Source organism: Cetorhinus maximus, chromosome 16 (genome assembly GCF_964194155.1).
Source record: "Cetorhinus maximus chromosome 16, sCetMax3.hap1.1, whole genome shotgun sequence".
NCBI lineage: Eukaryota > Metazoa > Chordata > Chondrichthyes > Lamniformes > Cetorhinidae > Cetorhinus > Cetorhinus maximus.
Window position 1 is genome coordinate 39,201,608 of NC_135894.1, and position 23,550 is coordinate 39,225,157.

General features: G+C 43.1%; 1 protein-coding gene across 4 annotated transcripts in view; it reads left to right on the forward strand.

Annotated features, from left to right (window-relative positions):
• fundc1 (FUN14 domain containing 1) overlaps positions 1-23,550 on the forward strand; it is a 33,073-nt gene that overhangs the window by 8,038 nt on the left and 1,485 nt on the right. The window contains exons 2-6 of one of the 4 annotated variants that reach the window (XM_078559715.1): positions 4,946-5,046; positions 5,287-5,446; positions 6,868-6,943; positions 13,817-13,945; positions 17,112-17,301. In XM_078559715.1, the coding sequence (XP_078415841.1) occupies positions 4,974-5,046; positions 5,287-5,446; positions 6,868-6,943; positions 13,817-13,945; positions 17,112-17,301 (628 nt within the window). In that variant the 5' untranslated portion in view covers positions 4,946-4,973. Of the gene's footprint in view, positions 1-1,959; positions 2,063-4,945; positions 5,047-5,286; positions 5,447-6,867; positions 6,944-13,816; positions 13,946-17,111; positions 17,302-23,550 lie in introns of those variants that run through there. The other 3 variants (XM_078559714.1, XM_078559712.1, XM_078559713.1) reach the window with 3 other exon arrangements.

Sequence of the window (23,550 nt, forward strand, 5' to 3'; positions counted from 1 at the left end):
CCTTGCTAATGATGCCCATGCCCCATGAAAGATTTTTTTTAAAGTACTGCTGCATCTGATCAGGACTCCCTGAGTGATGGTGGTGCTTCCTTTTTGTGCAAAATGGACCCTGAGTCAGTAGGTCTGACAAGTATACAACAACAACTTTCTTTGTAACCATTAGTTTGAAACATAGCTTATGGGGGACAGGGTTAGCTCATAGTTCACTAGATGGCTAGTGTGTGGTTCAGAATAATGCCAACATTGTGAATTTGATTCCTGTTTTGGCTGAAGTAGACTTGGAAATTGCCTTCTCGCCCTGCCCCTGAGAGTGGAAGGCAATAGCAAGCCACCACTGACAAAAGCTGCCAAGGAAAAAAACTCATGATGAAGCATCAGTAGGCAATGAGCTAAGGACCTGCCTTCAGGCAGAGCACATGTGACGTGACAATGTTTTATGCAGCTCTGCATTAACTTAGTAACCCTATATTTGTGTGATCTTAATCATTCATACTTCCACATTATTATAGCTAGCAAAGGTGTTTTAGTCCAGCTGATGTTTCTGTTATCCATATTTTCAAACCTCTTATTTTGCCTCGGGGATTTGAGGAAGAACACTTTACACAGCAAATGGTATAGACCTGGAATTCACTGCCTACGAGGCTGGTGAAACCGGAGACAATTAATGATTGCAAAAGGAAATTGGATAGGCACTTGAGGGAAATAAACATGTAGGGCTATGGGATAGAACAGGAAAATGGGACTGACCAGATGCCTCTACAGAGTGCAAGCATGGACTTGATAAGCTGAATGGCTTCCTCTGTACTTCTATGACCATTTCAGCAAACTTCAACTCCTAATTCAGAATTTCAGAAATTTTCAAGAAATTGAATTAGCATCGATTCAAAGGACTCAAGTTTTGTCCCTCTTTAATTTTTCTTACACTTTAAAAATAATTTCTATTAACTTTTTCCTTTGTTTTGAGTTATCTAATTCCTATTTTGTCCTTTATTTTAAAAATTCTTTGTCGATTCTAATTTTCTCTGGTTCAGATTGCTGCTATTTTCTTTCTAATCCCTTCTTAGTTTCTATTGATGTAGAATGATCACAGCACAGAAGGATGCCATTTGGCCCATTATGTCTGTGCTGGATCTTTGCAAGAGCAACTCAGCTAATCCCATATCCCTGTCTTTTCTTCATGGCTTGCAAATTTTACTCTCCAGATAATCATCGAGTTCCCTTTCCCACCAGAGAACCTGCCTCCACCACACTCTCAGGCAGTACATTTCAGATCTTAATCACTCACTGCATAAAAAGTTTTTGCTCATGACCTCTTAGTTTCTTTTGCCGTTCACCTTAAATTGGTGTCCTTTGGTTCTCAATGGGAACAGTTTTGGAACAGTTTCTCCTTGTCTACTCTGTCTGGATGCTTGGACCCTTCATTTTTTTGAACACCTCTATCAAATCTCTTCTCAACCTTCTCTCAGGAGAACAACCTCAGCTTCTCCAATATATCCAGGTGACTGAAGTCCCTCATCCTTGGAGCCATTGTCATAAACCTTGTCTGCACCCTCTTTAATGCCTTCATATCCTTCAGAAAGTGCAGTCCCCAGAATTGGACACAATATCCTAGTTGAGGAAGAACCAGTGTTTTAAAAAGGTCAATGTGTGGATTTTTAAAAATTCCTGTTTTAATGTTTTTCTTTGCTCTATTTTGATTAAAATGTACATATTTTGTTCATTAACAAGTTTTTCTATCTTTCATGTAATCTTTATAATGTGTTCTTTAGTTTTACATTGAATTCTTGTTTGTTATGTACCTATGTCGAAAGCATAATTTTCAGAAATGTCTGCATTGATAGTGAGGTGGCAAATAGAATTGCCAGAGCAAGCTCAGCATTTGTCCATTTATCCAAGAGACTTAGAGGAAACAAAGTATCAAACTTATAACAAAACTTGCTGTATACAAAGCTATGGTAATGCCAACTCTCCATTATGCCTGTGAAACAAGGACCGGTTCCACATGAGATGCATTCGGAACATCATGGGCACCAAATAGAAGGACAAAGTATCCGACACCGAGGTACTTAAAAGAGCAGAAATATCTAGAATTTAAGCATTCATCATCAGAGCTAAGCTCAGATGGAGTGAATATCTAGTATGTGTAACTGATTATAAAATCCCTGAATGTATTCACAACTTAAACACCACCTGCAAAGTAGGCCCAGATTAAGGTACAAGAACTCCTTGAAGGCGAACCTCAGGAAACGTGGCATATCCATCACAGACTGAGATAAAAATGCACAAGAAAGAACTATCCAGGGAGCAATCTCAAGAGTGTTGTTGTTTCCTTCGAAAAGCAAAGAATACAGGCAGCTAAGGACAAAAGGCAAGCTAGAAAAACCAGGCGGACCCAGCAAAATCAGACAATTCATCCTTGCCTGCAAAGCCATGTAGGCCTGCAATCAGGCTCCACAGCCATGTTAGAACGCACAACAGGTGACTCTACGCATGCAAGAAACAGCCATCTTTGATAACGAAGGGAAATGGATGTTGGCATTGGCACACTCTCCTTTGTTATGGTGCTTTTCTGAATAGCACAGCAACATGTCTTGTTGCTGTCAGTACACATATCACATGATTGGAGTTGAGTTTAATTGGAAGAATTGCTTGGGTGAACGGTGGTAGCAGAGGGATGGTGCACAGTATTGTATACCCGCAGAGACCTACAAAACATTTGCAGTCAAATTAATAACTTTATTGTAATTGTACTTCTACGATTTCTAGTTATTCTTTCACCAAAGAGTTAACAGAATAAAAATCTCTCGCTCTGGTAAAAGCTACATAAAGCTGCCCATATGTAAAATCAGGCATATAGTAATTATATGCAGGTGGTGGGCATTAACTAGGGATTCACGTGTGCCCCTATAAAAAGGAACAGAGAAGGGAAGGTGATGGCATAGTGGTATTGTTGCAGGTCTAGTAATCAAGAGATCCAGGGTAATGCTCTGGGGACCCAGGTTCAAACCCTGCCATGGTACATGGTGGGATTTGAATTCAGTGAAAAAAAAAATCTAAAAAGGAACAGACTGAAACTGTGGTTGTTTGCTAGGAAGGTGCATGTTTGTATTGTGTATCTCTGTAAATAAATGCTGTGTGAAAACTGGCTCCAGCTCTATCCCTCACCACCTGGCTTTCTAGAGTAGAACCCACAATTTATATTAGATAGTTTTGGAAGTACTAAATATGTATTTTACCACCTTATTTTAATGAGTGATCATTGAATTATTGTGTCTGAATTCTGAGCTGTAAGTATTGACACCATAGCTGTCAACAGCAAGCCTAGTGTATGAAACAAGACCTGATGGGAAGTGAGGACATCAGTGTTTGTAAGCAGTTATTCTATTTTTTTTTAAAAAGAGGTTATCCAAAACTCTGCTGTATCCTAACTTGCACCAAGTTCCGTTCACCCAGCACCCTTCTACTTGCTGACCCACATTGGCTCCCAGTTAAACACTACTTTCATTTTAAAATTCTCAGCTGTGTTTTCAAATCCCTCCATGGTCTCACCCCTCCCTATTTCTGTAACCAACTCCAGCTCTACAATCTTCATATCTGTGCTGTTCCAATTCTGGCCTCTTGACTGTTCCTGCTTTTAATCACGTCCCCATTGGCAGCCATACCTTCAGCTGCCATGGCCCTAAACTATGATTCCCTCCCTAAACCTTTCTGTCTTGCTTTCTTCCTTTAAGACATCCCTTAAAATGTACCTCTATGGCTAAGCTTTAGTCATCTGCCCTACTAGTCTCTTATGTGACATATCAAATTTTGTTTGATAATGGTTCTGTGAAGTGCATTGGGACCTTTTTATTATGGTGCTACATAAATGTGAGTTGTTATTAAAATGCAGAAACCCTCATTGTTTTCTCAAGTGTTCCAATATTAATGACCAAGCTTGGGGCACTGGACTATAGGCAAATGGTCGCATCACACCAACAAAAGTAGTAACAAAAACTGCTACAGCATTTGTACTTGAGTATGTGGAAGCATGGGAAATGTTCTGTTGGATTATATTCACTTGAACATGCAGATGGGGTCTTAGCTTAATATCTCATTTGAAAGATAACACTTCTAACACAACTTGCTTCATACTGCAATGAAGTGTACACCTAATGGAGCTGGAACACAGAACCTTAAGATGATCTCTTAAGTGCTATCATTGTACTAAGCTGAAACTTGAAAAGAAAATGGTTTGCTCAGTGCGTTCTCCTTTAAAATATTTAGAAACCTTGATTTTTTTTTTGGATTGTAATACTGACCTTCATCTTTGCACAACAGGTGGGAACCAAAATACTTTCTGACCCTACTGTGCAGTATATCATTTTGGGGAGTGGAAAAAGATTACTTTTAATTTGTTTGCTGTATTTAACTTTGCATATTCATATATTGTAACCTATGACACCACTATGATTTCCATACTTAAAAAAAGGTTTCATTTTCTTATCTAAGTTATTAAATTAAGAAAACTTTAGGGACATAACATTTTAAAATGTTCTCTTCAATTCTTACCCCACCCTTTCACAAGGATTTGACTCTATGGTGCATTTATATGAATGTTGGGTGCCTGCTGCCATATTGTCCACATGGCTATTATTTATAAGTTAGCCCTTTGCTGGTGAATGTTGACAGGTTATTTAATTATGGGAAACTAGCAGCTGAGTTTATTCCTCTTTTCACCAGTCCTGTTTTTAATATATTTCTTGTTTGAAGGTGTCAACTCCTTGCTTGAGGATAGTCTCACAGCTTTAGGGGACATGAGCAAATCTGATTCTGTTCTTGATCCATTTCCCACTGCACATTATTAAACAGTAGATGCGAGTAGCTTTAGGAGCAGAAACCCTGAAAATGTTCCCTTCCCTAATCAAAGATACTAAGACTAACTGTAGCACTCCTTGCCCTAACTTAGATCAGTTGATGCAGCTCGGAATCAAAGCATGGTAAGCTCGATAAACCATCAGGAAGCCCCAGAACTTGATTTTGGAGTAAAGGAAGCAGGTGTTTGGAAAAGTACGATAACATAATGATTAAGATTGTGCTTACCTGAAATTGGGCAGAATAATTTTGTGTAATCTTTGTTCTCTCTTAATTACAGTACAAGCATTGGAGATGGAAAAAATTGGCCAAACTGAAATCAATACCATATTCCTACCTTTAGGTCCTCTTTGTCATACCTCCTATTTCTCACAAGAGCTTGTCCGTTATGCATTAGGAAAATAAACCATTGTTTGTACTGTTCACTTTCCTTAGGTCAAAACTGTGATGACGATGATTCCTATGAGGTCGTAGATCTGTTGGAATATTCAGGGCGACATGAGTGGTGGGGTCGTATTTTTGGACAGAATTCTGGACCAGTTGCAGAGAAATATTCTGTAGCTACTCAATTAATGATGGGTGGTGTAACTGGCTGGTGAGTGGTGTAGTCTACTGTATGTTGCCAAAGCTATATGTACTACTACAATTCTCTTTCTCTCCCCCAATGCACAGGCAAATTTAGAAGGAGCTGCGAAACAAAAACTTTAGAATATTGAGTAAAAAGTGAGATTTTTTAATCTGGTCTATAATCACATGGATTTTAAAATGCAGTGCCCAGTAGAATTATGCTAATGTTCCAAGCTTGTAGCTTTTGGGGTTGCACAGTAGATCAATGTTCTGTCCTTTTAGCTTTGTCATTTCATTTTGAATTGAACCCAGATTGATGGGATGAAAATATCCTGAGACTGCTGGCTTTTAAGGGCCTACTGAACGTCGGGTGATATCAACTCAGTTCTTGGGTACGTTGCACAAACTGTCTCTAATTTGGTATCAATTTGCACTAAAGTGTCCTCTCAAATGAGATAGCTAGAGTGCTGGTATGGGTCATTGGTGGAATGCATTCATGTGTATTGTTGTTATGACTTATGAATAATTAGTGCCAGATTTGTTCCATTGGCTTAGTTATGCATGCCATATAGGTTACCTACTTTTAAACACAGTGCTTCATTTTAACTACAGTGTCACTAAGTAGCATAAAATAATTCTTAGTTAATACTCTAGTATTTTATTATTTAGTATTTATGATCTGTATTTTTAATGAAATGTTTAAAATTTCCAATCTCTCATTTAGTCTATTTACAAATATATACGTTATTGATGTCAGTGCTGGAGAATTAAAATTTTTCCTGCTTTATGTTCGCACTGGCTATTACTGTGATACACTCCCACAAAGGTAGACAGATTAAAGCCCCCTCTACACTGTATCAGAAATGTATCTCAACTCCAACCTTGTAAGAGCATGCTCTACTGATGTGATTTTCATAACTGTCAATGAACAAGACCACAATATATATGTACTGCAAACCCACACAGTTTTCTAATCACCAAAAGAAAGAAAGGAGGATCTCTTTCCATACATCTGGTTGACTTTGAACTGAAGTTGTACGTTTCTGAAGTGATTTAAGATAAAGAATTGAAATTTACACTTGCTGAACTACCGTTCATGTTTGATGTTTTAAACAGGATATTGACAAAAATATGAGGCCCTCAATAGCAATGCATTTAAAAGGTGTGTGATTCCAATTGCAGCTGGAAATCTACTGTGCTACTAAATTGATGTATGATGCTTCCTCCTGGGTAAGGAAAATTAGAATTGAAATCAATGGCACAGCTGGCATTTGGCACAAATCAGTATTGGCAGGATATTGAACAAATAATCTGCCTTGACTGTTGGTTTGAGGATGTAGAAAGGGACCAGGAAATCTAGCATTGGGAAAGTTCCTTATCCAAGTAAAGTGTTTTTGAAGAAGAACCTAAACTAAAATTAATATTTAGTTCTGTTGTCCTCACATTCAGGTGTGCAGGTTTTGTATTTCAGAAGATTGGCAAGCTGGCAGCTACAGCCATTGGTGGTGGGTTCCTTTTGATGCAGGTAAGTTAAAGTTAATTTAAATATTTATAGCATTCAGCATTTTAATTTTCATAAATGTTGGCAAAGAGTTTCACAGTAATAGGAAGTAGTATTATTTAAATCGATTGTGCGAGTGCCTTAAAAGCAGTAGTACAGTGGTCCATTGCTGAAGAATACCACAGCAGCAAAACCAGAGTACATTATAAAAGTAACCAACTTGCAGCATTTTATTAAAGTTTTAATGCTTACCCAGGCAACAGTTCCTTTTCATAGGGGAAGTCATCCATTATGCATTTACTAAGTTTCTATTAACCTGTAGAACCACAAATGTTCAATTGCTTCCAAGCTTTATTGTCTCTGTTAAGTAGGGATAAGTGGTAGCAAAGATGGCATCCAGAAAAACAAGAATGTTAGTCTGCATTAGTGAGATTGAAGTTAAGTCTGATGCTAGTTTGCATTGGCAGATCTCTTTGCATCAGCCAGGAGCCCTATCCTTATGTGAATTTTGTTAATACCAGTGGCGATTCAAACCTCGCAGTTAACATCAATTATTGGGACAGAGGGAGATTGGACTTTGAAACAAACTTGGAAGTATGCAGGTTTGAAGTAAGGCATATGGTACTTAGAAGAACCTTTTAGAAGCGCTGAACTCTTTTAAAAAAAATTCATTCGACATGACATCACCATCCTATTAGATTATAAGCCTTTCTATTTCTCTAGATCACACTCTGCCTCTTTCACGACACATACTCAATTCAATCAGAGGTATAGACTTTCTATAGACGTTATTAGTGAGGTTCTGTAATCATGGAACAGGACTGTACACTCCTATAGGGTGGAACTGGGCCTCCTATTTATGGTATTCCTCCATTACCTGCAAAAGTTCATATGAATGTACTCAAAATTCCTGTTGAAATCAAATAGCTTATATCTGGAAGATCAAACTAAATGGGCAGAATCTTCTGTTCGGCGTGTGGGGGCGAGCCCCGCAGGCCGACAGGCCTTTGACAGTTTGGTGGGCCCCGCATGCCGACATGTAAAATGACGCGCGGTGACGTTGGGTGTGTGCCCCGACATCACTTCACATCATTCTGATCTTCCGTTCGGCGGGTGCGCACCGGAGTCAGCTGCATGCCCGCCGAACTTTCAAAGGCCTGTTAAGGCTATTAATAAACTAATTAAAATAATCGTCAGGGTTCCCGTATAACCTTAAGGTTGACGGGCAGGCGAAGAGCCCAGGCGGCCTTCGCATTTTTCATGAAACCTTATCCATGGGCGGGATGAGGTTTCATGAAGGGTTTATTAATTAAATTTTTAATGAAAATTCATAAACATGTCCCAGCTCATGTGACACTGTCACATGAGGGGACATGTCTGAATAATTTTTTTTTTCCATCTTTATAGCTGAACTTAATCTCCCTGAGGCAGGTCTGTGCCTCAGGGAGATTTCTGTGCTCTTTCACGCGCATGCACAAAAGGACTCTCCCTCCTCCCCCCCGCCTGCACAGGTAGCGCTGACGCTACGATGCGCGCATCACGCTGGGCGGACCTTAATTGGCCCGCCCATGTAAAATGGCGGCACACAGCCGATCGCAGGCAACGATCAGCTCCATGCCTGCCCGCTCCCAACCTGCCTGCCCGACGAGTAGAAAATTCTCCCCAATGTGTTTTTATGAGTGGCTTCCAAAAACGCAATTCTTTAGCCCTTCGTTTGTAAGAAAGGATTCATTATATGAAAAAAGTCCACAGATTTGCTTCTAGTTTATAGTCACAAAATTGGTTATTTTAATACAAAAAGGTAAAACTTGTCCAATGTAAACTACCATTTTCACATTTTAAAATATTCCAGATAATTTTCTTTGTATATAAAGTAATTTTATTTGCCTGATTGAAAGAGAAGATACTGAAATAAAAGCAAAATACTGTAGATACTGAAAATCTGAAATAAAAACAGAAAATGGTGGAAAAACTCAGGTCTGGCAGCATCGGTGGAGAGAGAAACAGAGTTAATGTATCAAGTCCAATACGACTGTTCTTCATGACTGATTTACAAAGAAGAATCGTATTGGACTTGAAACGTTCACTCTGTTTCTCTCTCCACAGATGCTGCCAGACCTGCTGAGTTTTTCCAGCATTTTCTGTTTCTATTTATGAAAGGGAAGACATTCAGCTTAGTAGAATAAATATTTTTTTTTGCTAAATGCAAAATGTAGGTGGTTCAGTGACATTGGTAAACCAGTACGAAGGTAAGATGCAGGTTCACATCTACAATCCATTCTCAACATCCTGGAGTTACCATTGACCAGAAACTGAACTAGATCAACCATATAAATACTGTGACTACAAAAGCAGGTCATGGACTGGGAATCCTGAGATGAATAACTCACCTCCTGACTCCTCAAAGCCTGTCCACCATCTACAAGGCACAAGTCAGGAGTGTGATGGAATACTCTCCACTTGCCTGGATGAGTGCAGCTCCCACAACACACAAGAAGCTTGACACCGTCCAGGACAAAGCTGCCTGCTTGATTGGCACCCCAACCATTACCTTCAACATTCACTCCCTCCACCACCACAGTGGCAGCTGTGTGGATCATCCACAAGATGCAATGCAGCAACTGACCAAGGCTACTTCAACAGCACCTTCCAAACGAACAATCTCTACTACCTAGAAGGACAAGGGCACAGATGCACGGGAACACCACCACTTCCAAGCCACACACCATCCTGACTTGGAACTATATCACTGTTCCTTCATTGTTGCTGGATCAAAATCCTGGAACTCCCTAACAGCACTGTGAGTGTACCAACATGGATTGCTGCAGTTCAAGAAAGCGGCTCACCACCACCTTCTCAAGGGCAATTGGGGTTGGGCAATAAATGTTGGTCCTTCAAAGATCACCCACATCCCATGAAAGAATAAAAAAAAATCCTTGCACTTATCTGATATCATTAGTGTGGTGCCAAAAATAACACATGAAGGAGGAGAGCAAATCACTTTTTCACCTTCCAGCAGTAACTCAAGCATTAGTAAAATCCTTCAGGAGTTTAGGACCTTGAAAGAAAATTTTACAAGCAAGATTAATTCTGCACCTTGATACAGTATTGTGAATCCTGCTGGCTCCATTATATTTATTTAAATGTAGATAATATGTTTTCAAATGGTGATTTCAAAAGGAACCAAATAACTAATAGGTTTCTTTTATTCACTTGATTTTCTTGAGGTAATATAGCTTAGTAATTTTGCCAATAATGTTGCAGCTTTGTAGATTTTGTGGTGTAAGCTGTTATATGAATGAAACGTAACAGCACAACTGCCCAAGTGAAGATTTTTTTTATTAGCTAGTGGGGTTGTACAGTTTAAATGAGTTCAGGAGATAATGTGATGTACCTCTGGACAGAGAAGGGTTTGAGGAATATGGGGAACCATGATCTAATGCTTCCAGTGACTCAGACAGGAAGCAAATCTTTAGAAAGAGAAGGCACACAGTCTGACTTCGCTTCGATTGAAATTAAATTGCCCCTATGGTGAGATGACAGTAGTGGGGTTGAGTTGCATTACAAAGAGAGAGACCTTTTAGATCTAATGGCAGTTTTCTAATCCTACTGTTTTACACTCTTATGCCTTAATAATAACAATTGCTAAAATATTGTAATGAAAACATAAGAGAATGCAAAATGTATTTTCTAACCACTTACAAACCTTGTATCTATTCATTTGTGACTCTTAATAAAATTCATGTTTATTTGGACTTAATACTATTCGTTGCATATATACTGTTTTTCATGTCCCAGTATAATTTGAGTTGTAACAGCAAACAAATATTTATTGGAATCCTAAAGATAGCAAAATTGCTTGATTTTATGCACAATTCTTTAGATACATTTGTTTTTAAAGTCATTTGTAATTTGGACAACTGTAAATTTGCAAATACGTTGATAAAAGCCATGATAAATTTTTTCCATCAGTGGCTAATAGTGGAGTCCATGAGCTCCTGGTACTAGTTGGAGGTGGAGGAGAGGGGTTTGAGAAACTGTTCAACAGAGAAAATAAGTTGGGGGTTATATTTGAATTCCAGGAAGATCCTGGAAACAGTTTCTGCAGACATGAGAGACAGGAAGGGTAGGATAATGTGAAATGCTCACAAGAAAAATGTGCCAAAAGAGTAGCCGGGACAGACTAAAGTGTAATTTGATGTTAAGAGCCACACCACCAGTCTGGACAGGGCAAGCAACGTAAGGTGGGGAGCCTTCATTTAGGAAAGAGATGTCATCAACCATCAGCCAGATGACCTTCAAGGCCATGATGTCCATGCAATCATCTACAGTGAGCTCATGGAAGGCATGGACCTTGTTCACAAATTAACAGATATTCTGGAGGGAGACTAAGAGGAATGGTGATGGTTAATTTGTTGGCAGAGTCCATGGAATTAGCACTGGGAGTAGTGAGTAGGAAGGGGAGGAGATTAGCAAGATAACCCCTTAGTGGGCACACTGAACAGAAAGATCATTGAGAGAGCAAGTTGGAGTCCCATCGCTGCTCAGGAGGCGATGGGTGCTTTGATGGGCCCTAGGATGCCAAGAGAGTCACAGAGGGAAGATGTAGGTTTATCTAAGAGGGAGTTAAACCTGGGAGGGTGGCAGTAAAATAGGAAGGTCAAGGAGTGCTATAGGGTTGGGGAAGGAATTTGTGAGGGCAGAGTACCCAAGAAGGGTGAACTGAAAACAGACATGATGATGATGAGGGGTAGAAGAAAAAGTGGAAAAAGAAGTGCTGGGCTTCAGTCTGGAGTGGTAACAAAAACTTGCACACAAATGGACACAGAAAACTCAAGTTACAAAGGCAAAATGCTGCAGATGCTGGAAATCTGAAATAAAAACAGAAAATGGTGGAAATACTCTGACGACGTTCTGACAATGCCACCTCCATGCCAGTGCTTCCGATGTGTCATCCTCTTTCCTCAACCAAGGATTCCTGACTCCGCTGTGGTTGACAGGGCCCCTGACCATGTCCATTCCACTTCCCTCACTTCTGCTGTTACCCCTTCCCCTCCCTTCCAGTAGTACAATTGGGTTCCCTTCATCTTCCACCCTACCAGCCTCCAGATTCATATGTACTCCACTCCCCTTGCCATAAAGGCAGACATGTCATTTGCCTTCCTAAGGCTTGCTGTATCTGCATGCAAATTTGTGTTCCTTGGGTGTACTCATACAAGTCCCACTGAGCATCAACATTTACAAGTTTCACACTTTTTTTAAAAAAATTTGCTTTTCTAATCCTGCTACTGAAGTGAATAATCTCATATTTCCCCGAATTATACTTCATCAACCACCTCGTCGCCCACTTAGTTAATCTGTCTCTATCTCTTTGCAGCCTCTTTGTGTCCTCCTCACAGCTTACATTCTCACCTAGTTTTGTAACATGAGCAAAATTAGATACGTTACACTCAGTCTTTTTGTTGATGGATCATCCCTACCATTTCCGCCAGCTCCAGCATGATGTCAACACCAAACACCTCTTCCCCTCTCTTCCCTTTTCAGAATTGCAAAGGGACCACATCCTCCATGATACCCTGGTCCACTCCTTAATCACTCCCATAACCCCCTCCCCTTCATGCTCCCCATGCAAGCACAGGAGCTGCAGCACCTGAATTTTTTACCTTCCCACTTTCCATCATCCAGGGCTCCAAATAATGTTTCAAACTGAAAGAGCTTTCAATTTACTTCTTTGCATTGAGATCATCAAACGCAGTTGGGGTGATCACTTTCCAAGACACCCTCATTTACCTTGACCTTCCAGTCGCCTGTTATTTTAATTCTCTATTCTGTTTCCATCTGGCCTGTCTGTCCTCAGCTGTCCTACACTGTTCCAATGAAGGTCAATGTAAGCTCAATGAACAGCAACTCATTTTCAATTAAGTGCACAGACTTCCAGACTCAAAATTGAGGTCAACAATTCCAAATCATAACCTCGTCACCCCCCACCCCCACCTTTTTGTTTGGCTGGCAGCCACTGGTGATGATTTTTATATCTCCTCTAGTCCCACTTTTTGTTTCTTTACTTGTCCCCTTAGCATCTCCTTTTGCCTTGCACCTTTTATCATTTGATCTCATCTGCCACTCTATTACAAACCTTCCATTTTGTTCTTTCCCTCATCTCCTTCCCCTATACTTGCTTAAAACCTGTTTCGTCTCTAACATTTTTTCAGTTCTGAGACCAAGGCACCAACCAGAAATTTTAACTGCTTCTCTTTCCAAAGATACTGCCTGACAGTATTTTCAGTATTTTCTTTTATTTCAAATTACATAGGTCTGGTTATGTAGCAATTGTAATGATTCAAATATCTTTAGAAAGCAGACAATAGGGAGGAGCCCAGAGTTAAAGTCAGAGGTCCTGTGTCTAATCTAGAAAACTTAAAAATTTAAATCTATAATTGGATATAGTTGGCAGGACAGTAGTCTCCGATTCTGCAGTCCAATTGGTCAAAGGGACAGCATCACATCAGAGGAACAAGATTTTTGATGCTATAGATATATCACAAGTTCAGTTTCTTTGTTTTATTATTTAGAACTTAAAGCATTCATGGACAAGTAGGATAAACTGTTGTGCAAATCCAGCTGCAACTTTTCATAATTTAAATCTACTAAATTTGAATTATCCATTAAAATTGTGCAAAAAAACCCCTCCAATTTTCTATATTTGCCTCGTGTAGCATGATTTGCTGCTTTAGTATCTCACTCATTGCAGAGGATTGAGGTTGCCATCATGAGTGCTGGCTCTCTCACTGTAGCAAGTCAGTTAAAAACTCCATTGAACATTTTTTTAATAAGTATTAGGGTACTGGAAGAGGATCTTATATACCTTTACTAATTAATGCATATTCCTCCCCGCAGGTTGCAAATCACAGTGGCTATATTAAAGTGGATTGGAAAAGAGTTGAAAAAGATGTAAATAAAGCCAAACGACAGTTGAGAAAGAAAGCAAATAAAGCTGCTCCTGAAATCAACACCTTCATTGAAGAGGTGAGAAAAGTGCACCTGAAATTCTCTCCGTTTCAAGTACAGTATTTTATGCACAGCTTTGGCAGTATTTTCCCCCAAAAGTTGCTTTAATCCTTCCCATAATTTCTAGATTTCTGTGGGGTACAGTTCCACAAGCTGTTGGCAGCCCATTCTGCATGCTAGAACATTATGGAGCAGTTATTTAGTGTTGAGCATGGAAAGATCATATCTGGACCCAAACTGATATTCATATGTACATTCCGGTGGGTAGAAGCAGTAGGTCTGACTAATTTATTTGTACCTCCATCCCTCTGCCAAATTCTTGTTCAAAATTAAATCAAGAATCAGAACAAAAAGGTAGCACAATTGTTTATTAGAAATTTTCCATACAAATGTTGTGAATCCACATGCGGACTCTCTCTGTCTCACTCACTTGCATCAAACGTTTTGTCTCTTGTAGTTATGAGCTGACGTCTCCCGATTGGATGGTAATATTCATGTACCCTTCTTCTGTCAATTGCCTTGTTGTCCACCGCCATTCTTGACTGAATGTGATAAGATTAGATTGCTTTGTTTTGCTCGCTCGTTGTGGCACCCCATAGCTGTCCCCAGCATCACAGATACCAGTGTTCAGCCAGTTCGATTCACTGCATGTGATATCAAGAAACGGTTGAAGGCACTGGATACTGCAAAGTCTATGGGCCCTGACGATATTCCGGCAATAGTACTGAAGATTTGTGCTCCAGAACTTGCCGTGTCCCTAGCCAAGCTGTTCCAGTACAGCTACAACACTGGCATCTACCCAGCAATGTAGAAAATTGCCCAGTACACAAAAAGCAGGACAAATCTAACCCGGACAATTACTGCCGTAACAGTCTACTCTTGATCATCGGTCAAGTGATGGGAAGGGTCAACGGTGCTATGAAGCAGCACTTGCTTAGAATAACCTGCTCACTGACGCTCAGTTTGGGTTCCACCAGGGCCATTCAGCTCCTGACCTCATTACAGCCTTGGTTCAAACATGGACAAAAGAGCTGAACTCCCAAGGTGAGGTGAGAATGACTGCCCTTAGTATCAAGGCAGCATTTGACTAAGTGTGGCATCATGGAGCCCTAGCAAAACAGGAGTCAATGGGAATAAGGGGGAAAACTCTCTGCTGGTTAGAGTCATACCTAGCACAAAGGAAGATGGTTGCGGTTGTTGGAGGTCAGTCATCTCAGCTCCAGGACATCGCTGTAGTAGTTCCTCAGTATAGTGTCCTTGGCCTAACCATCTTCAGCTGCTTTATCAATGACCTTCCTTCCATCATAATGTCAAAAGTGGGGATGTTCGCTGATGATTGCACAATGTTCAGCACCATTTGCAACTCCTCAGATGCTTATGCAGTCCATATCCAAAAGCATCAAGACCTGGACAATATCCAGGCTTGGGCTGACAAGTGGCAAGTAACATTCGCGCCACACAAGTGCCAGGCAATGACCACCTCCAACAAGAGACAATCTAACCATCGCTCCTTGACATTCAATGACATTACTGTCGCTGAATCCCCCACTATCAACATCCTGGGAGGTTACCATTGACCAGAAACTGAACTGGACTAGCCATATAAATACTGTGGCTACAAGAGCAGGTCAGAGGCTAGGAGTCCTGCAGCGCGTAACTCGCCTCCTGACTCCCCAAAGCCTGTCCACAATCTACAAGGCACAAGTCACGATGACCTGCCTGGATGAATGCAGTTCCAACAACACTCAAGAAACCTGACACCATCCAGGACAAAGTAGCCCGCTTGTTTGGCACCCCATCCACAAACATTCACTCCCTCCACCACCGACGCACAGTAGGAGCGTGTACCATCTATGACGTGCACTACAGAAACTCACTAAGGCTTCTTAGACAGTACCTTCCGAACCCACGACCATTACCATCTAGAAGGACAAGGGCAGCAGATACATGGAAACACCAGTTCCTCTCCAAGCCACTCACCATCCTGACTTGGAAATATCTCTCTTCCTCCACTGTCGCTGGGTCAAAATTCTGGAACTCTCTTCCTCACAGCACTCTGGTTGTACCTACACCATATGGACTGTAGCAGTTTAAGAAGGCAGATCACCGCCACCTTCTCAAGGGCAATTAGGGATGAGCAATAAGTGCTGGCCTAGCCAGCAAAGCCCACATCCCTTGAATGAATTTTAAAAAAGGAATATCTTTATCATTCTAAAGATATGCCAGATGTGCCCTAGGGCTGATAATGATTCAAGAGTGGGACGTGCGGGGTCATGAGGTTACAGATTATGGTGAGCAAAATTCTGTTGTCACTGATGACCCAAAGCACCTCATGAATGCCCAGTTTTGGGCTGCTAGATCGGTTTTTTTGGTCTAAGTGCAAATCTGGGACTATTCTGCCCGAAGTGCAATAGCGGGCGAGAAAAAGGACGTTTTGCCAGCCACGATAACAGCTTTTCACCCCGCTTCATCCCAATCCTACCTCATTAATTATTCATTCCCAGGAAACACACCATTTCGATGGCAGGCAGGCTCTCGTTGCCCACCACAACATGACCTCGCAGTGGAGGCCCACCGTGATGTCCTCTACCCTGCTCCGGCTGCAGGATGGGTGGCAACATCACTAACCCAGCATGGGAGGCGATGGCCTGCGCCAGTGCCCTGCAAAAGAGGAGAGCCACTCAGTGCCAAGAAAGGAATGATCTTTGTACCGCCAGGATAAGTCACTCTTCTCATCACTCTCAACTCTCACACTCTCAAACCCATCACACATCCACAGGGCCCTCACTCACTGCCAGTTCAAGGGACATCAACATTCACACACACATACGCACCTTCATTGTCCTCATCCTGTCCATGGGACCACTCACCACCCACACATGCCATGCATACTTATCAACTGGTCTGGCAGGCGTCGTGCTTACAATCTCACCATCTCTACTCATGCAGGACAAGCTGGCACACGAGAGAGAGGTTGCAGACTGGTGGAGGAATGCCTGAAATCAAACTCCTCACAGACTTTGAAAATAGAGCCACGCAGCTGGCTGGCGAGAGTCTGGACCGTTCCTTGCTGATTGCGAGGTCAGCGGTGCTGTACCAGTGCATCATCCATCAGACAACCATGCTGTGAGTGATGTGTCATGGGCCACTGACATGCACTAAAAAACTCTCCTTGCTTTCACAGGCACGTCTGGGAAACTGCCAACAGAGTCCACGACCCAGGGCCTCCAATCAAGCCCCGAAGATGCCTCTGAGCAGGAATCTGAAGGCACCTTCGTTGAAGACCCGTCATAGCGCTCACCTACACCCTCCACAAGCGCAGAGACACACACCTCAGTGGGACCTAGCTTTAGAGAAGCCTCGGAATCAGTCTGGTAAGCACATTGCAGGGTCTAATCCACAGCAGGCGGCAGCAGGGACTCCCCAGGTCTCCGGCATTCACAGGACTGCTGGAGGCCAGAAACCTGCTGAGTCCGAGTCAGATGATGAACCTCTGGACTCGTTCATACCTCAGTTGCTGGATCTGCAAAGGCAAGCTCGGGAACATCAGAACGGGATGTCCACTGCACTCAGATTGCAAGGCACGACGGAGGAGTCCGTCTGCCTTCAGGCTGAGGTGATAGCGCCAGCATGCCAACGCATTGAGGTCAACACTGGTAGGATAGCAGCTGCCATGGAGACCTTGATCCAGGACATTGCTCCTGCACTGCTGCACGGGCTGATCTCCATTGCTGAAGCCATAGTTGGTCTCCAACAGTGTCAATGCGTGAGGGGTGCAGGGGAGCTTGATCTCACTCCTGCTTCCCCTTCTCCTCAAGGAGTCAACCAGGGGCCCTTGGGCACCCATAGAGGGGAGGATTAGTAAGTACACACCCCGGGGCCATTCACCCAGCTGACTCCGGGAATGTCCGGCCCATCCAAATCCCCTCTTCCTGTGACCCTAGCAGCTCCAGCCCCACAGGCTGAGGACGGTGCCACTGCTACAAAGCAAGACCAGAAAAGCAGGCCGGGGCCCTCCAGAAGACGCCTGCCAAGGACATCACAGGCAGGACGTAACAGTCAGCAGGCTGCCTTCACCTCGGCTGTGGATGCCGGTGTAACACCAAGATGTAGCGGCAGGGTTAAAGAGGTTAAGAAGATGTAGTTGCATAGCCTGCGCACGCGTGTTAATCACTTATACATAATGTTCACTATTGTAAATAAACTCCCAAGAATATCTCCCTGCCTATGGCTCCTTGTTCTTATGAGCAGTGTTCATGTCACTCAAATGTGAAACCTTGGTTCCTGCAAAGTTAAAGGCAGGTGTCTCAGTCTAGGGCCTCTTCCCTGTGCTTTGTGCAGCCTTCAGTTCAGATCAAAATGATGGTCCAGCCTCTCACTCTCTCTACATGTTAGTGATGCCTGCACCTCAGTGGTGCTTGTCATTGCTGCCAGAATGTCTTGGGCAGGCGTCACAGAGTTCTGTCATTCTCTGTGTGCTCTCAGCACCTTTGAGGTGGGACTGGCCCCCATCTCTTCATCTGACCAGAGATGCTGTGCTCCTGAAGGGGTCAGGTGCTGAAGGCTGACAAAGGATCAGGTGCATTTAAAGTTTCACGGCTGTGTCTCCATGATATGACCCTGATCACAGAGCGCAAGCGAGCTGCCCTTGGACAGACAGGAGTCAGACATTCATAGAAGCTATGTGAAGATTTGTGGAGTGTCCTCTCTACATGTCGTCATCAGCCTTCTGGAATCAAGCGACTATTGGGGCCCGCGCTGTGTCTCATAAGGAGCCTTATCACAGAGGGTATGTGCGCTGCCATTGCCGGATTGCAGTCAAATGTTCACAGATACAATATGAGGATCTATGGTGTCTCCTCACTGCATGTCGTCGTCATCATGCTCCACAAATCTAGCAGCTATGAGGACCTCCCGAGCGTGCCTGCCTCGTCTGGCCAGTGCGATGGCCTCATTATCGTCATCATTACCTTCAAGGACCTCCTTGCCCTCATCCCTATCAAGATCCTCCTCATTGAAGGAGACATCCATCTCCTCCTCAGCCAGCTCCTCTCCCCATTGCAGCAGGTTGTAAAGGGCGTAGCAGGTGACAACAATGCATGACACCCTCTGGATTATATTGCAGGGCTCCACCAGACCAGCTCACGAACCTCATTTTCAGCATTCCGATGGTTTTCTCCACCAGGGTGTGATATCCCACAGAGGTCACCTGTGGAGCCCTGAAGTGAGCCAGTGACGTAAAAAATGAGCGCCTAAGTCACTTTCACAGCCACGGGCAGTGGATGCCCTCCATGCCCCCGAGGCGCCAAATCCCGCAGCAGGTGGCAGATGTGATCGACCAGTTCCCTGGACATGTGCAGTCTTCAGCGACATTGGTTCTCTGTCGTCTGCAGGAATGAAAGGCGGTGTCTATAGACCCCAGGTCTAGCTAGGCGCCGATCAGCGACTGCTCACTGTAGCTCTTCAGCGGCATGGAGGGGAGCCACAGCCGCCCCTTCTTCCTGAGGGTGCTGCTCCTCCCTCTGTGCAGCCAGGCACTTCCATTGCTCCCTTCACCATTATCTCTGCTCTCTGTATGCCACGGGGCATAGAGCTAGTTCACCAGGCTCCATGCTCCTGATGTTGTACTCCTGCAGGATGAAAGAGAAAGATGCGTGGGTTAGCTTAGATGTTATAAGAACCTCTCTTGGTTAAATGTGAAGGTCTCTTAACACATCCTGGAGAGTGCTGGCCACCATTTGAATGGCCAGAGATTAGTGCGCTGCATGGCTGCCCGAAACCCCACCCTCCTCCGCCCACTCCACCTAACTGACTGGTGGAAGCTTTGCCCATTGGACTGCATGCTGTGCTCTCTGCCCAGGCACAGGCAGTCTGCCAACCCGCACTGCAAGGCTGCACTGTTAGCTTGAACCATAGGGGAGACTGGTCCAAAATGGAATGATGACATTGCAAGGTGCTCTAAGTGCCTCCACCGGTGACTGCTGCATGGCCAGCTTTAGCAAGGAGATTGTACAACATGCACAGACTGTTCTGCAGTCCACTGAAACACTCATTAATTTGCAATCTGTGCCCAAGGGGTAAAAAGCTCTGAAGCACATGGTGGTAATTTCATGCCTCTGCGTTGCTTGAGTGAGCAGTTAAGCTAGAGGCCCGACTCCAAGCTTGTCAATGTGGCTGTGTCTGAACTTTCGCAGCTGCAGAGGAATGGTCACTTTATACAAGGTTTCCCTAATGCGTGGCTGCCTTTCAGAACCCCACCATGCACGTGATTGTGCACCACCATCAACTGCGGGGCAGCCCTTGCCACTCCCCCGCCACCACCTCTATCCCCTGAACTCACCTGAATTGCTGGGTAGCTCTTGCCCCACCCACAACCCCCCCCACCCAACTCACCTCAACTGCAGGGCAGCCCTTGCACCCCCCCAACTCGCCTTAACAAAGCCCTTGACCCCCCCCATCCATGCCTCAACCTTGAAGTACAATGTCACTGTGCACTCACCTCCGAGTTTCCCTCGAAGTGCAGCCACCAGGTGCACACCTTATATATGCTGTTGTGAAACACATTGGCCTGCTTGGTTCATCCAGCGTGGGAGGATGATTCTGGTGGGATGGGCTATAATATGCAGATGTATTACAATGCGGATCCCAACATCCGACAGCAGGAAATGCGGCCCACCATTGACTGGCAGAGCAGAGGATTACAAACTGGTTTCACGACATCACAAAACCGATTTTTGGCCTTCTCGCCATGTTGTCCACTCACAGCGCCGAACTCACCCAACGCCAGCAGGCACGGAAAATTTCGCCCTATGTCCCATTTAGCATGTGGGGAGTACCAAGTGCATGATGGAGAATGCCGTCACTTTGGAAATGAGGCTTTGCCTAAAAACATTGGGGTGATTTACTCGAGGTTTTGAAAATTATGAAGGAATGCAACAAAGTAGTTAAAAATACACCATTTCCATTGGTTCAGGGATCTAGAAAGAAAGGTCATAAATATAAGATCAAATGAAAAGAAGGAGAAACATTTTTAAGTGAGCTGTGAAACACCTGATGGAGTGGAAAACAGTTACTTAAAGTTGCTGATTCTGATTCTGACCAGTCAATAATCCCCTGAAAAGCGCATGAATGATGTACAGTGCACACAAGATCAAGCTTGGCTGTGATTTTTCCCGAGGTTGGATAGCCCACTAACAATTAAAATAAACCAAAACACTAGTATTCCTGTTGCCAAGAAAGAACGTAGTCTACTTAGCTGACCTCTCGAAGCTGCTGCACCAGGTCTTGCTGCTTCCTCCTTCGCCACTCCAACTCTGAACTTTTACAATTTCCACTTTTTCCAAAGTAAATCTAATTCTTGCTTCTGTCTCCCTCTGTCCTGGTAGGCTTTGAATCCCAACTGGTCTCGCTTTTGAGGCTGTATTTATCATCAACTCTTCCAAGCTTCACTTTTCTAATGCTTCTGAGCTAGCCTCATCCCTCCACAGATTAAAGTCCTTACACAAAGCCCTATATTACCATCAGCAGCACAACATGACATGGCCAGGTTATAGAAGTGCAGAGCCTAATGTTAGAATCACCGGGACTTTTTATTATTCATTTTCTGAATATACCTTTGACTGGATTTATTACCCATCCTACTTCCCTTGGAAAAAAGTATTATCTGCATGATGAAGGATGTTGTTAGGTAGAAATTCCAAGTTTGGTATGATCAGCACATGGGTTAGAGTTTTGGCTGTGGGAATGGAGAGTAGAGCATTGTTGCTAATTGAAACCAGAGAAGAGTAGTGCCATAAAGTTGGACTTCGAAAGGTGTTGGAGCAGCATGGAATGAATGGCATTAAAGATAGGAGAACCGTCACGAAAGAGGTGACAAAAATAAGCCATGATCACAGTAACAGCAAATCAGCTTTTCCTGGGGACACATCTTCAACATACTTCCTTTGTAAACATAATTCCTTACTGATAGTTCATCTATTGTTATTGTGATTTTTAAAAATCCTATAGTTACAGGGGATTCTTTCTATCCTCCCTCCCACTCCTGTTCCCTCCCCTTAACTCCAAGGAAAATAAATGAGCACAAAAGCTGGATATAATTCATGGAAGTTAAACAGTTGACGATGCTGAATGCTGATAAATATTGAAGAACTGCTACTGACACAAAAATAGGTAGGAAAGTAAATATGACAAAAGATAGGTAGGAAAGTAAGTTGTGAAGAGGACATAAGGTGGCTACAAAAAGGTATAGATAGGTTAAGTGAGTGGGCAAAGATCTGGCAAATGGAATATAATGTGGGAAAATGTGTAATTGTCCATTTTAGCAGGAAGAATAAAATAGGAACATACTATCTAAATGGTGAGAGATTGCAGAGCTCTGAGATGCAGAGGGATCTGGGTGTCTTAGTTCATTAATCACAAAAGGCTACTATGCAGTTACAGCAAGTAATTAGGAAAGCTAATAGAATGTTATCATTTATTGCGAGGGGGATTGAATACAAAAGTAGGGAGGTTATGCTTCAGTTATACAGAGCACTAGTGAAACAATATCTGGAGTACTGTGGACAGTATTCGTCACCTTATTTAAGGAAGAATGTAAATGCGTTGGAAGCAGTTCACAGAAGATTTACCAGACTAGTACCTGGAATGGGCGGGTTGTCTTATGAGGAAAGGTTGAATAGGCTAGGCTTGTATCCGCTGGAGTTTAGAAGAGTAAGAGGTGACTTGATTGAAACATATAAGATCCTGCGGGGTCTTGACAGGGTGGATGTGGAGAGGGTATTTCGTCTTGTGGGAGAATCTAGAACTAGGTGTCACTTTAAAAATAAGGGGTCGCCCATTTAAAACAGAGATGAGGCGAATTTTTTTCTCTCGGGATCGTGAGTCTTTGGAATTCTCTTCCTAAAAAGGTGGTGGATGCAGAGTCTTCGAATAGTTTTAAGGCAGAGGTGGATAGATTCTTGATAAGCAAGGGGTGATAGGTTATCAGTGGTAGGCAGGATGCAGATTTGAAGTTACTATCAGATCAGCCATGATCTTATTAAATGACAGAGCAGGCTTGAGGGGCCAAATGGCCTACTCCTGCTCCTTGTTTGTATGTAATTTCTGAAAAATTGCTGTTTGGCTGAGGTGATGCAGAGGAACAGTGCCCATTGAACTGAGCCAGCAAAGAGTCAATGGCAGGGAAGAAAACTGCACTAAGGAGGAAATTTCCCAACAGCTGGCCAGTTGATTCAAAATGCGGCTGCCAGTTATGGCAACAATAATGTAATTTCCAGAGGAGGTCTTGTGGTGCAGTGGGTAGCGTCCCTGCCTCTGAGCCAGAAGCTCTGGGTTCAAGTCCCACTCTAGTACATGATGGGCAAGGCAGGTGCTTTCATAACATGGTCAAACAGGTTAATTATCAACTTGTAAATCTTTCCAATACACCTATGGCAGGCGGTAAAAGCAGGAGAGTCTCCTGGTCAGCCATGCTTGATGTAGAGTGGCGCCCCTCAATCTATAGATCTATAGCCTCTGGTGACAGGCTGGCAACCTGTTCCAGGAAAAACCAGCTAACAGATTGTAAGCATGTGCTTCATCTGCCTCATATGGCTCTAGGCGCAGGAAGAGAAGCAAGAAGGAAA